We start from the raw sequence: 17,415 nt of genomic DNA on the forward strand, positions 1-17,415 counted from the left end.
TTTCCTTTGATGATAGCAATCCGTTCAGCCCCTGACGCAGCAAAGCAGCCCCAAACCATGATGCCCCCACCACCATACTTCACAGTTGGGATGAGGTTTTGATGTTGGTGTGCTGTGCCTCTTTTTCTCCACACATAGTTTTGTGTGTTTCTTCCAAACAATTCAACTTTGGTTTAATCTGTCCACAGAATATTTTGCCAGTACTGCTGTGGAACATCCAGGTGCTCTTGTGGAAACTGTAAACGTGCAGCAATGTTATTTTTGGACAGCAGTGGCTTCCTCTGTGGTATCCTCCCATGAAATCCATTCTTGTTTAGTGTTTTACGTATCGTAGATTCGCTAACAGGGATGTTAGCATATGCCAGAGACTTTTGTAAGTCTTTAGCTGACACTCTAGGATTCTTCTTCACCTCATTGAGCAGTCTGCGCTGTGCTCTTGCAGTCATCTTTACAGGACGGCCACTCCTAGGGAGAGTAGCAGCAGTGCTGAACTTTCTCCATTTATAGACAATTTGTCTTACCGTGGACTGATGAACAACAAGGCTTTTGGAGATACTTTTATAACCCTTTCCAGCTTTATGCAAGTCAACAATTCTTAATCATAGGTCTTCTGAGAGCTCTTTTGTGCGAGGCATCAATCACATCAGGCAATGCTTCTTGTGAAAAGCAAACCCAGAACTGGTGTGTATTTTTTTATAGGGCAGGGCAGTTGTAACCAACACCTCCAATCTCATCTAATTGATTGGACTCCAGTTGACTGACACCTCACTCCAATTAGCTCTTGGAGATGTCATTAGTCTAGGGGTTCACATACTTATTCCACCTGCACTGTGAATGTTTACATGGTGTGTTCAATAAAAACATGGTAAAATTTAATTCTTTGTGTGTTATTAGTTTAACCACCTCCGGACCGCTGTACGCAGATTCGCGTTCCGGAGGTGGCAGCCCTGTGCTCAGCGACGCATATACGCGTCATCTCGCGTGAGCCGGGATTTCCTGTGAACGCGCGCACACAGGCGCGCGCGCTCACAGGAACGGAAGGTAAGAGAGTTGATCTCCAGCCTGCCAGCGGCGATCGTTCGCTGGCAGGCTTGAGATGTGTTTTTTTTAACCCCTAACAGGTATATTAGACGCTGTTTTGATAACAGCGTCTAATATACCTGCTACCTGGTCCTCTGGTGGTCCCCTTTGTTTGGATCGACCACCAGAGGACACAGGTAGCTCAGTAAAGTCCCACCAAGCACCACTACACTACACTACACCCCCCCCCCGTCACTTATTAACCCCTTATTAGCCCCTGATCACCCCATATAGACACCCTGATCACCCCCCTGTCATTGATTACACCCCTGTCATTGATCAACCCCCTGTAAAGCTCCATTCAGATGTCCGCATGATTTTTACGGATGCACTGATAGATGGATCGGATCCGCAAAACGCATCCGGACGTCTGAATGAAGCCTTACAGGGGCATGATCAATGACTGTGGTTATCACCCCATATAGACTCCCTGATCACCCCCCTGTCATTGATTACCCCCCTGTCATTGATCAACCCCCTGTAAAGCTCCATTCAGATGTCCGCATGATTTTTACGGATCCACTGATAGATGGATCGGATCCGCAAAACGCATACGGACGTCTGAATGAAGCCTTACAGGGGAGTGATCCATGACTGTGGTGATCACCCCATATAGACTCCCTGATCACCCCCCTGTCATTGATTAACCCCCTGTCATTGATCACCCTCTGTAAGGCTCCATTCAGACATTTTTTTGGCCCAAGTTAGCGGAATTTTTTATTTTTTTTCTTACAAAGTCTCATATTCCACTAACTTGTGTCAAAAAATAAAATCTCACATGAACTCACCATACCCCTCACGGAAACCAAATGCGTAAAATTTTTTAGACATTTATATTCAAGACTTCTTCTCACGCTTTAGGGCCCCTAGAATGCCAGGGCAGTATAAATACCCCACATGTGACCCCATTTCGGAAAGAAGACACCCCCAGGTATTCCGTGAGGGGCATATTGAGTCCATGAAAGATTGAAATTTTTGTCCCAAGTTAGCGGAACGGGAGACTTTGTGAGAAAAAAATAAAAAATATCAATTTCCGCTAACTTGTGCCAAAAAAAAATATTTTTTATGAACTCGCCATGCCCCTCATTGAATACCTTGGGGTGTCTTCTTTCCAAAATGGGGTCACATGTGGGGTATTTATACTGCCCTGGCATTCTAGGGGCCCCAAAGCGTGAGAAGAAGTCTGGTATCCAAATGTCTAAAAATGCCCTCCTAAAAGGAATTTGGGCCCCTTTGCGCATCTAGGCTGCAAAAAAGTGTCACACATCTGGTATCGCCGTACTCAGGAGAAGTTGGGGAATGTGTTTTGGGGTGTCATTTTACATATACCCATGCTGGGTGAGAGAAATATCTTGGCAAAAGACAACTTTTCCCATTTTTTTTATACAAAGTTGGCATTTGACCAAGATATTTATCTCACCCAGCATGGGTATATGTAAAATGACACCTCAAAACACATTCCCCAACTTCTACTGAATACGGAGATACCAGATGTGTGACACTTTTTTGCAGCCTAGGTGGGCAAAGGGGCCCATATTCCAAAGAGCACCTTTCGGATTTCACTCGTCATTTTTTACAGAATTTGATTTCAAACTCCTTACCACACATTTGGGCCCCTAGAATGCCAGGGCAGTATAACTACCCCACAAGTGACCCCATTTTGGAAAGAAGAGACCCCAAGGTATTCGCTGATGGGCATAGTGAGTTCATGGAAGTTTTTATTTTTTGTCACAAGTTAGTGGAATATGAGACTTTGTATGGGAAAAAAAAAATAAAAAAATCAGCATTTTCCACTAACTTGTGACAAAAAATAAAAAATTCTAGGAACTCACTATGCCCATCAGCGAATACCTTGGGGTCTCTTCTTTCCAAAATGGGGTCACTTGTGGGGTAGTTATACTGCCCTGGCATTCTAGGGGCCCAAATGTGTGGTAAGGAGTTTGAAATCAAATTCTGTAAAAAATGACCTGTGAAATCCGAAAGGTGCTCTTTGGAATGTGGGCCCCTTTGCCCACCTAGGCTGCAAAAAAGTGTCACACATCTGGTATCTCCGTACTCAGGAGAAGGTGGGGAATGTGTTTTGGGGTGTCTTTTTACATATACCCATGCTGGGTGAGATAAATATCTTGGTCAAATGCCAACTTTGTATAAAAAAATGGGAAAAGTTGTCTTTTGCCAAGATATTTCTCTCACCCAGCATGGGTATATGTAAAATGACACCCCAAAACACATTCCCCACCTTCTCCTGAGTACGGAGATACCAGATGTGTGACACTTTTTTGCAGCCTAGGTGGGCAAAGGGGCCCATATTCCAAAGAGCACCTTTCAGATTTCACAGGTCATTTTTTACAGAATTTGATTTCAAACTCCTTACCACACATTTGGGCCCCTAGAATGCCAGGGCAGTATAACTACCCCACAAGTGACCCCATTTTGGAAAGAAGAGACCCCAAGGTATTTCGTGATGGGCATAGTGAGTTCATAGAACTTTTTATTTTTTGTCACATATTAGTGGAATATGAGACTTTGTAAGAAGAAAAAAAATAAAATAAAAAATCATCATTTTCCGCTAACTTGTGACAAAAAATAAAAAGTTCTATGAACTCACTATGCCCATCAGCGAATACCTTAGGGTGTGTACTTTCCGAAATGGGGTCATTTGTGGGGTGTTTGTACTGTCTGGGCATTGTAGAACCTGAGGAAACATGACAGGTGCTCAGAAAGTCAGAGCTGCTTCAAAAAGCGGAAATTCACATTTTTGTACCATAGCTTGTAAACGCTATAACTTTTACCCAAACCATTTTTTTTTTTACCCAAACATTTTTTTTTTTATCAAAGACATGTAGAACAATAAATTTAGAGCAAAATTTATATATGGATGTCATTTTTTTGCAAAATTTTACAACTGAAAGTGAAAAATGTCATTTTTTTGCAAAAAAATCGTTAAATTTCGATTAATAACAAAAAAAGTAAAAATGTCAGCAGCAATGAAATACCACCAAATGAAAGCTCTATTAGTGAGAAGAAAAGGAGGTAAAATTCATTTGGGTGGTAAGTTGCATGACCGAGCAATAAACGGTGAAAGTAGTGTAGGTCAGAAGTGTAAAAAGTGGCCTGGTCTTTCAGGGTGTTTAAGCACTGGGGGCTGAGGTGGTTAAGCAGACTGTGATTGTCTAATGTTGTGACTTAATTGAAGATCAGATCACATTTTATGACCAATTTGTGCAGAAATCCATATCATTCCAAAGGGTTCACATACTTTTTCTTGCAACTGTATGTACCCTAAAATAGTACCAACAAAACTGCCACCTTATCCCAAAATGGGGTGCATCAGGGGGTGTTCAAATGTGATATGGCAAATTAAAATTATTCCAGTGAAATCTGCCTTCCAAAACCATATGGGGTTCCTTTCCTTCTGTGCCCTGAAGTGTGCCCGTACAGCAGTTTACGACCTCATATGGGGCATTTCTGTAAACTACAGAATGAGGGCAATTAATATTGGGTTTTGTTTCATCTTGATTTTCCTTTAATTCTTGCGGAAAACACCTAAAGGGTTAACAAAGTTTGTAAAATCTGTTTTGAATACCTTGAGGGGTGTAGTTTCTAAAATGGGTGGTTTCTATTATGTAAGCCTCACAAAGTGACTTCAGACCTGAACTAGTCCTTAAAAAGTGGGTTTTATAAATTTTCTGAAAAATTTCAAGATTTACTTCTAAGCCTTCTAACGTCCCAAAAAAAGAAAATGTAATTTACAAAATGATCCAAACATAAAGTAGACATATGGGAAATGTAAAGTAATAACTATTTTAGGAGGTATCACTATTTGTTTTAAAAGCAGAGAAATAGGAATTTAGAAAATTGCAAATTTTTCAAAATTTTTGGTAAATTTGCTATTTTTTTTATAAATAAAAATGAAATATTTTGGCTCAAATTTACCACTGTCATGAAGTACAATATGTGACGAGAAAACAGTCTCAGAATGGCTTGGATAAGTAAAAGTGTTTTAAAGTTATCTGACACGTCAGATTTGCAAAAAATGGCCCGGTCCTTAAGGTAAAAATTGCAGGGTCCTTAAGGGGTTATAGGAGTTGTCCCACGAAAAATATTCCACAGTTTTTAAACCAGCACCTGGATCTGAATACTTCTATAATTGCTTGCAATTAAAAACTTAGTATAGCCACTGAGTTATTCTGTATAGCGCCACATGCTCTTTGTTTTTTCTTAATTCTTTGTCCGACTCACTGAGATGGCCGCACAGGCTCAGTTTCATCATTCAGCTGCCTTCTGAGCTGTGATAGGGAGAGAGCTGCAGCAGAAAAGGTACACTCCCTGAACTGCATCAGAAAGGACACTCGTCTTCTGCTGCCAGCTTGATATAAATCTAGCAGCACAATTGGAGCAATGAATTGGGAGATCTCTGGATCCATGTGATGGTTCTAGCTTTGAAAGAAAGAGACTGTCAAGTACTACATGATATCTGATTTTTTTTTTTAGATACTAATTGAGAAGAAATCTGTGGGAAATGCGAGTCTAGCTATATTCCTGTTCAGTAGTTTCCCCTTCAAAGTCCTGTATGCAGTAATCATGGCGGCAGCGAGAACACTACAAAACTTTCCAGCTTCAAAGCTCACTTTTACAGGTGTTCATGTATAGAGCTAAAAATCTTCAGAGTAGCCAAAATCTATCAGAGACCTTTCTAATACCAAACTGATATGAGCATTATTTATCTCTTTATAATGGCCGGATGCTCTTCTGCACATGCGCTGAAAAGAATCCGTCCAGGGGCTGCATAGATGGCTGTGATGTGGGTGAACCATGTCACTGTCACCAGCAGCCGATGAGTGCCCATATTTACACAGCCTTTTCCATGAGTGCCCATATTTACACAGCCTTTTCCTGAGCAGCAAAGGGAGGTTATGGTGTGACAAATTGTCATGCAAGAAATAGAGGAGCTATCTGCAAATATGTTTACAAACTGGACAACCCCTTTAACCCCTTCTACTCCCAGGCCAGTTTTCACCTTAACGACCGAGCCATTTTTTGCAAATCTTTTACTTATCCAAGCTATTATGAGAATGTTTTCTCGTGACACTTTGTACTTCATGACAGTGGTAAATTTGAGTAGATATATTTCACATTTATCAAAAATCTAAAATTGACCCAAAATTTGGAAATATTCGCAATTTTCAAAATTTCAATTTCTCAGCATTTAACCCCTTAAGGACCGGGCTCATTTTCACCTTAAGGACCAGGCCATTTTTTGGAAATCTGACCAGTGTCACTTTAAGTGCTAATAACTTTAAAACGCTTTGACTTATCCAGGCCATTCTGAGATTGTTTTTTCGTCACATATTGTACTTCATGACACTGGTAAAATGAAGTCAAAAAAATTATTTTTTTTGCACAAAAAAATACCTAATTTACCAAAAATTTGGAAAAATTAGCAAATTTCAAAGTTTCAGTTTCTCTACTTCTGTAATACATAGTAATACCCCAAAAAATTGTGATGACTTTACATTCCCCATATGTCTACTTCATGTGTGAATTGTTTTGGGAATGATATTTTATTTTTTGGGGATGTTATAAGGCTTAGAAGTTTAGAAGCAAATCTTGAAATTTTTCAGAAATTTACAAAAACTAAATTTTTAGGGACCAGTTCAGGTCTGAAGTCGATTTGCGAGGCTTACATAATAGAAACCACCCAAAAATGACCCCATCTAAGAAACTACACCCCTCAAGGTATTCAAAACTGATTTTGCATACATTATTAACCCTTTAGGTGTTGCACAAGAGTTATTGGCAAATGGGGAGGAAATTTGAGAATTTAATTTTTTTGTCTAATTTTTCATTTTAACCCATTTTTTCCACTAACAAAGCAAGGGTTAACAGCCAAACAAGATTGTATCTTTATTGCCCTGACTCTGCCGTTTACAGAAACACCCAATATGTGGCCGTAAACTACTGTACGGCCACACAGCGGGGCGTAGAGGGAAAGGTGCGCCGTATGGTTTTTGGAAGGCTGATTTTTATGGACTGTTTTTTTGACACCATGTCCCATTTGAAGCCCCCTGATGCACCCCTAGAGGAGAAACTCCCTAAAAGTGACCCCATTTAAGAAACTACACCCCTCAAGGTATTCAAAACTGATTTTACATACGTCGTTAACCCTTTAGGTGTTGCACAAGAGTTATTGGCAAATGGGGATGAAATTTGAGAATTTCATTTTTTTGCCTAATTTTCCATTTTAACCCATTTTTTTCCACTAACAAAGCAAGGGTTAACAGCCAAACAAGACTGTATCTTTATTGCCCTGACTCTGCTGTTTACAGAAACACACCATATGTGGCCGTAAACTACTGTACGGGCACACAGTAGGGCGTAGAGTGAAAGGTGCGCCGTTTGGTTTTTTGGAAGGCTGATTTTGCTGGACTGTTTTTTTTTACACCATGTCCCATTTGAAGCCCCCCTGATGCACCCCTAGAGTAGAAACTCCATAAAAGTGACCCCATCTAAGAAACTACACCCCTCAAGGTATTCAAAACTGATTTTACAAACGTTGTTAACCCTTTAGGTGTTGCACAAGATTTAATGGAAAATAGAGACACAATTTCAAAATTTCAAATTTTTGGCAGATTTTCCATTTTAATATTTTTTTTCCAGTTACAAAGCAAGGGTTAACAGCCAAACAAAACTCAGTATTTATGGCCCTGATTCTGTAGTTTACAGAAACACCCCATATGTGGTCGTAAACAGCTGTACGGGCACACGGCAGGGCGCAGAAGGAAAGGAATGCCATACGGTTTTTGGAAGGCAGATTTTGCTGGACTGGTTTTTTTGACACCATGTCCCATTTGAAGCCCCCCTGATGCACCCCTAGAGTAGAAACTCCAAAAAAGTGACTCCATTTTAGAAACTACGGGATAGGGTGGCAGTTTTGTTGGTACTAGTTTAGGGTACATATGATTTTTGGTTGCTCTATATTACACTTTTTGTGCAGCAAGGTAACAAGAAATAGCTTTTTTGGCACGTTTTTTTTTTTGTTATTTACAACATTCATCTGACAGGTTAGATCATGGGGTAATTTTATAGAGCAGGTTGTCACGGACGCGGCGATACCTAATATGTATACTTTTTTTTATTTATGTAAGTTTTATACAATAACTTCATTTTTAAAACCAAAAAAATGTTTTAGTGTCTCCATAGTCTAAGAGCCATAGTTTTTTCAGTTTTTGGGCGATTATCTTGAGTAGGGTCTCATTTTTTGCGGGATGAGATGACGGTTTGATTGGCACTATTTTGGGGTGCATATGACTTTTTGATCGCTTGCTATTACACTTTTTGTGACGTAAGATGGCAAAAAATGGCTTTTTTTACACTGTTTTTATTTTTATTTTTTTACGGTGGTCATCTGAGGGGTTAGGTCATGTGATATTTTTATAGAGCCGGTCGATACGGACGCGGCGATACCTAATATGTATACTTTTTTTTTATTTATGTAAGTTTTACACAATGATTTTATTTTTGAAACAAAAAAAAATCATGTTTTAGTGTTTCCATAGTCTAAGAGCCATAGTTTTTTCAGTTTTTGGGCGATTATCTTGAGTAGGGTCTCATTTTTTGCGGGATGAGATGACGGTTTGATTGGTACTATTTTGGCGTACATGCGACTTTTTTGATCACTTTTATTACCTTTTTTGGGAAGTAAGGTGGGCAAAATTTCAATTTTCTCATAGTTTTTATTTTTTTATTTTTATGGCGTTCACCGTGCGGGGAAAGTAACATGACCATTTTATAGATCAGGTCGTTACGGACGCGGCGATACCTAATATGTGTAGTTTAGTTTATTTTTTTAATTTTTATTCAGTGATAAAAAATTTTTTATCTTAACTTTTTTCACTTTTTTTTTACATTTTTTTGACCCAGACCCGCTTGGTTCTTGAAGATCCAGTGGGTCTGATGTCTGTATAATACAGTACAGTACAATATATATTGTTCTGTACTGTATTTTACTTACACTGAACAGATCTATGCTTTCAGCATAGATCTGTTCAGCACCATGGACAGCAGGACGCCTGAGCAGGCGTCCTGTTGCCATGGGAACCCTCCCCGTCTGCTCAGAACTTCGCAGACGGGGAAGGGTAAGCACGGGGCTAAGGGGGGCTCTCTGGGGGCTCTCTCCCTCTCCATCGGGGGGCTGCAAAGGCACAGCAGCCCCCCGATGGAGAGGGAGGGAGCTCCCTGACCGATGACAGATAACTTTTTCCATACAGCGGTCCGTACGGACCGCGGTATGGAAAGGGTTAAACGGCTGACATCTGCACAGATGTCAGCCGTTTATACCAGGGTGCCAGCAATGTGCTGGCACCCTGGTATAACCACTAGAAGCCAACGATCGTTCATGGGGAGGCGGGCGGGGGATCGCGATCCCGCCTGCCGCACCGCCCGCCTCCCGCAATGCCCCCACCGCCTGCGACACCCCCCCCGCACCACCCGCCGGCATCAAATCATGCAGGGGTGCAGGGGGGGGTGAAAAATATAGATTATAGGCACTCAAAAGTTTCTGATCCCCGCGGTCAGGGACCGCGGGCATCAGAAACTGCAAAAAGCGCAGCAAACCGCAGGTCTGAATTGACCTGCGGTTTGCTGCGATCGCCGACACGGGGGGGTCACATCACCCCCCCTGGCGTTGTCACAGGATGCCGGCTGAAGGATTTCAGCCGAAATCCCGTTCCGTTTAACCCCTCGGGCGCCGGAATCCCGATTTAAAAGTTAGGACGTACCGGTACGTCCTTGGTCCTTAAGGACTCGGGAAATAGGGCGTACCGGTACGTCCTATGTCCTTAAGGGGTTAAGACAGATAGTGATACCTCATAAAATAGTTATTACTTTACATTTCCCATAAGTCTACTTTATGTTGCCATCATTTTGTGTCATTTTTTATTTTTTGATGTTAGATGGATTAGAATTTTAGATGCAATTTTTAAGAAAATTTCCAAAACCCGCTTTTTAAAGGACCAATTCAGTTATGAAGTCACTTTGTGGGGCTTACATAGAAACAATAGAAACCACTTAGAAATTACCCAATTTTAGAGACTACACCCCTCAAGTTATTCAAATACGGTTTCACAAACTACAAAGAATTGAAGGAAAAAAAGAGGAGAAATTTAAAAATGTCACTTCTTTTTGCAGATTTTCCATTTTAATTAGGGATGAGAGAATCGCCTTCGGATGAAACATCTGAAATCGATTCGCATAAAACTTCGTTCCAATACTGTACGGAGTAGGAGCCCCGTATGGTATTAGAATATATTGGCTCTGAAGAGCCGAAGTTATTGCTTCGCGAAGTCTTGTGAAACTTCGGGTAATAACTTCATAAATTAATTTGTACTGTAAAACACCATTTCCTGAACTCAGGTTCAGTTCCAAATGGTACCTTGAAACCAAAACCGAGTTCGGGAAACGTTTTTTTACCGTACAAATTAATTTATGAAGTTATTACCCGAAGTCTCGCGACCTTCGGCTCATCGAAGCCAATACATTCTAATAATGTATGGATGTTTCATCCGAAGTCGATTCGCTCGTCCCTAATTTTAATCAATTTTTTTCATGTAAGGCAGCAATGGTTAACAGCCAAACAAAACTCAATATTTATTACTCTGATTTTACAGTTTACAGAAACACCCCATATGTGGTCGTAAACTGCTATATGGGCATATGACAAGGCACAGAAAGGAAGGAGCGCCATATGGATCTTGGAGGGCAGATTTTACTGGGATCATTTTAAGTTGCCATGTCGCATTTGAAGACCTGTTTGCATTGAAAAACATACTTAACTATGCCTTTCAATACAGCAAAAAAAAAAAGAAAGACAAGCAGAAACACAACAGTCAGACATGTATCAAAATGACATTCCTTTTGCATTGGTCTGGTCCATAATATAGCCCACACTGTAGAATACTCCGAACACACCCACATAATAAATCTATTTCTGGTAATTCATAGCAGTACTGGTGAACAGCATGGAGCTTTCTGGAGATAAGCAGATGTCATTTATTGGGCAGGAACCAGATATTACTCACAGGACTGCCCAGCTGTATTGTTCTGAGAACTGGATTGTTTTCTAGTAAATACAGAAGAAATTACCACATGCATAAATGCATACATGCTCATAAGCAAATACATGAACTGAAAAACTGCCTTTCAACAAATGTTTCTAATATAACCACATGTATCGTCAGTTAATACTTCTTATTTTGTTGCAGATTTCCCCATATTTCATCCTTTGTACTGCAAAAGGTGGTCTGCGCTTAAAAAGGGCAAAAACAATTGAAATGGGTTGGTACTGTATTGGCTGCAGATTTATCGTTCAAGTATCTGCACTGCAAATCTTATGCAATAGGCAATGTGTGCAGCTACCCTTTCAGCATATTATTAAGTTTGATTAATTAATTTGCAAACCAACCAAATAACTCATTATGTCTCTTGACAACCCCTTTAAGTGCCACCCAGTAATGTCCAGCTTATTCTACAGTTATAAGTAAAATTATCTTGCCAGTAGTGCAAAATATTTCAATTCTTAGAGACATTTTACCACGTCTTCTTACTGCATTGTATACAATATTAAAGGAAACCTAGTTAAAAGCTTAAAGGCTATGTACACCTTTTGTGTGGCAATTTTTGTTGTTATTGTATTGTACTCATTTTAAGCTAATAATAATTTTTCAATTTTTTATTCAAAATTGTGAGCCCTTTTCCCTGTACAGCCTTCAGATTCTCTAGTAGCAGGCTCTGTATTTTTAATGTTTCCTCTTATGTAGCTCAGCTGACGGCTCCTTATCTCTAATCTCCTAAACGCTCATTATAGCTCAATTCTTATCTTACTAATAAGAATGTGGCTTAAAAGGATTGTCCCACAAAAAAATATTCTACAGTTTTCAAACCAGCACCTGGATTTGAATACTTTTTGCATGTAATTATGTGATGTCTGATTTTCATTTTTTATATTAGTCATGGGATAAGCCATTTAAATAAGTGCTTTTAGTAATTTTAGTATCTTAGAGATAAAGTTTATTAGATTACCAGCACAAAGGGAAAGTACCATTCACACAGCTAGACAAACAGTTAACCCTTTCTGACAGAACAGCTGAATATTTAGAAAAAATTATTTTTAGCCCAAAAAAGAGTAAAATGCAATCATTAAAATATTGCCCTCGAAGGTGTTCATAGCTTTTACATTTTAAATAAAGCAGTGATCCATATGAGGGTATAAGAGGTATAAATGTTGTTACAACTAGACTTGAGCTCTGGAGCAACAAGGCTCCTGGAAAATCAAGACCTCACTGTTTATCTATGGGATGTTATTTTGTTTTTGTTTTTTTGCAAGTTATAAGGTGGGATGTAACTTCTTTTACCATAGGAAGCCATGATTTTGCTGTGACTTTTTGGCGACGCCCATTCTTAATCATAGAAACTGCACTCCTATATACACAAATAAATAAAAAAACACAACCTAGGCCTGGAATTCAAAACCCTTAGGCTGGGTTTACACGGCCGTTGCGGGAAAATGTGCGGGTGCGTTGCGGGAAAATGTGCGGGTGCGTTGCGGGCACACCCGCGATTTTTCCGCGCGAGTGCAAGACATTGTAATGCGTTTTGCACTCGCGTGAGAAAAATCGCGCATGTTTGGTACCCAAACCCGAACTTCTTCACAGAAGTTCGGGCTTGGGATCTGTAGATTGCATTATTTCCCCATAGTTATAAGGGAAAATAATAGCATTCTGAATACAGACTGCATAGTAAACTAGCGCTGGAGGAGTTAAAAAAAAATATTAAAAAATTTAACTCACCTTAGTCCACTTGATCGCGTAGCCCAGCATCTCCTTCTGTCTCCTTTGCTGAACAGGACCTGGGGTGAGCATTAATTGCAGGTAAAGGACCTTTGGTGACGTCACTCCGGTCATCACATGATCCATCACCATGGTAAGAGATCATGTGATGACCGGAGTGACGTCACCAAAGGTCCTTTACCTGTAATTAATGCTTACCACAGGTCCTGTTCAGCAAAGGAGACAGAAGGAGATGCCGGGCCGCGATCAAGTGGACTAAGGTGAGTTAAATTTTTTTAACCACTCCAGCGCTGTTTTACTATGCATTCTGTATTCAGAATGCTATTATTTTCCCTTATAACCATGTTATAAGGGAAAATAATAATGATCGGGTCTCCATCCCGATCGTCTCTTAGCAACCGTGCGTGAAAATCGCACCGCATCCGCACTTGCTTGCGATTTTCACGCAGCCCCATTCACTTCTGTGGGGCCTGCATTGCGTGAAAAATGCAGAATATAGAGCATGCTGCGATTTTTACGCAACGCACAAGTGATGCATGAAAATCACTGCTCATGTGAACAGCCCCATAGAAATGAATGGGTCGGTATTCAGTGCGGGTGCAATGCGTTCACCTCACGCATCGCATCCGCGCGGAATACTCGCCCGTGTGAAAGGGGCCTTAGGGCTCTTTCACACGAGCGGATGCTGTGCAGGTAACCTGCTGTGTGAGAGCCAAGCCCAGTTCCGGACAGCAAAAACACGGAGCATTAACATGATTAAAGGATAACTGTCACATTTAGACCCTAATTTCAATTTTCATATATGTAGTTAGTAATAACATGATATTCCAGAATCAGTTACTATTAGACTGACTTACACCATATTTAACAAGATTCAGCCCTTAGCAACCAGTCTGCATAAAACTGCAATCTCACTATTCAGTTAAGATGGCCGCCACTGCCCTCACCCTGAGGCTAATCCCGCCTGCCCTTACTAGCCAATAACAATAGCCCCCCAAAAGTGTCAGTAACCAGAGCCCTCCCCCCTAAAGGGTTAATCTCCTGCAGCACAAAGGGGTCCTCTTACCACATGTTGCTTTCATTTATACACTGAGCAGATGGCAGATCTCCCTTCCCTGGTCTGCGCTGCTTCAACTCTACTTCTCCAGCTCTGCTGAGTGAGGGAGCGTCTGCCAAGCGCAGGGACAGGGAGAAGTGCACACAGCCCAGGCACTGTTATCAGCTGCTGGGGAGGACCTGGCTTATAATCATTTACTTACAGTCCCTGGCTGTCAGTAATCTGACCTTGCACGCAGCGTCCTCCGTCCTTCTATGAAGGAGGACCAAGCCTAGCAACCCTATTTTAAGCACAGGTAAAAATAGGCACTACAGGGAACAAAACTGTGGAATTAAGGGGTAATTGAATACACAGTGAAAAGTTGAAATAGGACCACCAAGGAGATATTAATCACCACAATCCAATACTCCAAAAAAATAAATAAAAATATGACAGTTATACTTTAATAATGCTCTTTGCCTCTCTGTGACATTTTTACTACAAAATCACAGTGAGATAAAGTTGTCACCGTGATGTTGTAGTAAAAAGATCTAGAGAGGCAAAGAGCATTATCAATCATGTTAATGCTCCGTGTCTCTGCTGTCCGGAACGGGGCTTGGCACTCTTTCACGCATCGGATCCGCTCGTGTGAAAGAGCCCTTAAACAAAAACAAAAAAAAACACCATGTGGGTATCACCTCAGCCATGTCCCCATTTGCCATGCTCTTCATGCTTTATTTGAGTGCACATCCTACCTGCCCTAACAGGACTTACATAATAAGGTTCAGCTTCCCTTTCAGTGAGTTCATCCTGATATAACGTGAAGCATGTCGGGATTCGCCCGGACCAGACATCTCGCAAAACATCCTTGTCATCTGTCATTCTTCCAGCGGTTTGGGCTGCACATATAGACCAGCTGGGTTCATTCACCAGTTATGTGATGAAAATGTGATCTGAAAGATAGAACCATCCTTTACTGGAAGTTAAAGAGCATTGCCCAGCTGACAAATTACAGAATGGTAAGTTCAGGTTCACACATGGCATATTTGTTGAGGTGACCTTTAGCTGCTGAATCTGCATCGAAATTCCTCAATACAATTGTTGCCCATAGCAACCGATCAGATTCCACCTTTCATTTTCCAAAGGAGTTGTCAAAAATGAAAGGTGGAATCTGATTGGTTGCTATGGGCAACTAAGCCAGTTCTACTTTACACCAGTTTGATAAATCACCCCTAATGTGGGTGAATGGGGTGTTAGCAAAACCTGTTCTTGTACAGAATAAAAATCTGTAGCAGGTTCTAGGCATGCTAGGGATTTTCAACTTCATTGAAATACTGTATACAGTATCCGCTATGAAAATCTGCGCTATCTGCACACACTGATTCAACCCCCCTCCGCTACAGTCCCAGACATGTCTGTAACCACTTGATTGCTGCAGCCAGTGACTGACTATAGAGGTATATAGGACGTCACTGCCGCTGCCCGGCGGAGAGGACAGAGTGGCAGTGCTAGATTGGAGGGGGCTTGGGAAGGAGTGTGAGCTTTTTTATTATTTTACCAGCCGCCCTGCAGTTTGCTAGATAAAACTTTGAAATTCCCTGCCTTTCACTCTCTATACCTGGAATTGGAATTTTTAAGGCAAAACATGTACCGTGCTGTATTATGGAGTTATGTTTCAGTAATATAACATCCAACTATGGCCACGATTCCTTTCTGTTGGATTTTGCATTCATTAAAAGGGTTGTCCCTGTACAAGTGAGGGCCTATCCTGAGGAGAAGCCATCACTATCTGATCGGCGGGGGTCCGACACCCCACAACCCTGCCAAACTGCTGTTCTGGAGAAGCTCTAGCACTGGAAGTCAGTACAGAAACTACACAGCTCTGTATACTGTGTAGGAGAAGAGGAATCGACAGCAGCAGTGCTCTCATCCTGCCCTAATCATATGCCATCACTTGTAAAGGGTCACACAACCCCTTTAAAGGGCATCTGTCAGCAGATTTGTACCCATAAAACTGGCTGACCTGTTACATGTGCTCTTGGAAGCTGAAGGCATCTGTGTTGGTCCCATGTTCATATGTGCTCGCATTACTGAGAAACATGAAGAATCTGCTCTCTCTGCAACTGCCATGCCCTCTGCATTTTGACAGGGCCAAGCGTTGAAAACGTCATCATCCCTGGCACTATCAATCCAAGTGCAGAGGGTGCGGCAGTTGCAGAGAGAGCAGAGCCTCTAGCTGTAATGGCAACTCCCCTGTTGCTCCTAGAGGCTCATAGGCATATATTAAAACTTAATTTTTCTCAGCAATGCGGGCACATATGAACACGGGACCAACACAGAGGCCTTCAGCTGCCAAGTGCACATGTAACAGGTCAGCCAGTTTCATAGGTACAAATCTGCTGACAGATGTCCTTTAGGCTACAATCATACAACCATAGTGTTTTGTGGTCCACAAATTGTGGATCCACAAAACACAGATACCGGTCCGTGTGCGTTGCACAATTTGCAGACCGCACATGGCCGCCACTATTGCGGACAAGAATAGAACTTGCTCTATCTTTCTTGCGGAACGGATGCGGTCCCATTCACACGGTCATGTGAATGAGCCCATATTGTGATATATCAAAAGTTTTACTAAACGTTACTTTTCAACTTTAACCCGTTCACTACCAGCGCCGTACATGAATGGCGCTGGAGCGATAGGCAAACATGGCGCCTGCTCGCACGTGCAGCAGGCGTCATGGTAATTAAAAGCTTTAGATGCCGTGATCAAGTGAGATCACGGCCTCTAAAGTATCAAAAACCCGAAATCTCGCACTTCCGGGCTTCCTACCGACATCCCCTGCGGCCAATGGGGAAGTCAGTAGTTGCTTTGAATGCTGTGCGTCTCGCTGACGAGACCCACAGCATTTATGCTGCCATTCTTATTTTGGCCACCAGATGGCAGGCCAACATAAGAAATGAGCAATTGACAGTAATAAAAACTCATCTTAAAAATACATGATGGTTCAAAATGAAAGATTAAAAAACTGATTTCATAAACTCATATATGAGCTTCAAAATAATTACAAAAAAATATATAAAAACTTTTAAAAAAGTTTAAATCACCGTATAAAAAAAATACCTAAATAACAAAAAATATAAACATCATGGGTTATCACCGCGACCGAAAAGGCCCATACTATTCAAATCTAAAAATATTTTTTCAATACGACGAATAGTGTAATTGAAAAAAAGGGTCAAAATGGGCAATTTGCCATTTTTTTATTGCTTCACTTACCCAAAAAATGTAATAAAGTGTGATAAAAAAAAAAAAAATCACAAACACTCCAAAATGGTATGAATAAAAAGTACAGATTGTCCTGCAAAAAATGAGCCCCTATATAGCTCAGTAGACATAACTATAAAAAAAAGTTATGGGGGTCAGAATATGGTGATGTAAAAAAAAAAATT

The 17,415-nt window shown here is 41.0% G+C and overlaps 1 protein-coding gene across 2 annotated transcripts in view; it reads right to left on the reverse strand.

The window, feature by feature from the left end:
- ATG5 (autophagy related 5) overlaps nucleotides 1-17,415 on the reverse strand; it is a 195,267-nt gene that overhangs the window by 159,773 nt on the left and 18,079 nt on the right. For both annotated transcript variants that reach the window (XM_040428821.1, XM_040428822.1), the window contains exon 2: nucleotides 14,737-14,915. In XM_040428821.1, the coding sequence (XP_040284755.1) occupies nucleotides 14,737-14,844 (108 nt within the window). In that variant the 5' untranslated portion in view covers nucleotides 14,845-14,915. The remainder of the gene's footprint in view (nucleotides 1-14,736; nucleotides 14,916-17,415) is intronic.

This window comes from Bufo bufo, chromosome 4 (genome assembly GCF_905171765.1).
Source record: "Bufo bufo chromosome 4, aBufBuf1.1, whole genome shotgun sequence".
Lineage (NCBI taxonomy): Eukaryota > Metazoa > Chordata > Amphibia > Anura > Bufonidae > Bufo > Bufo bufo.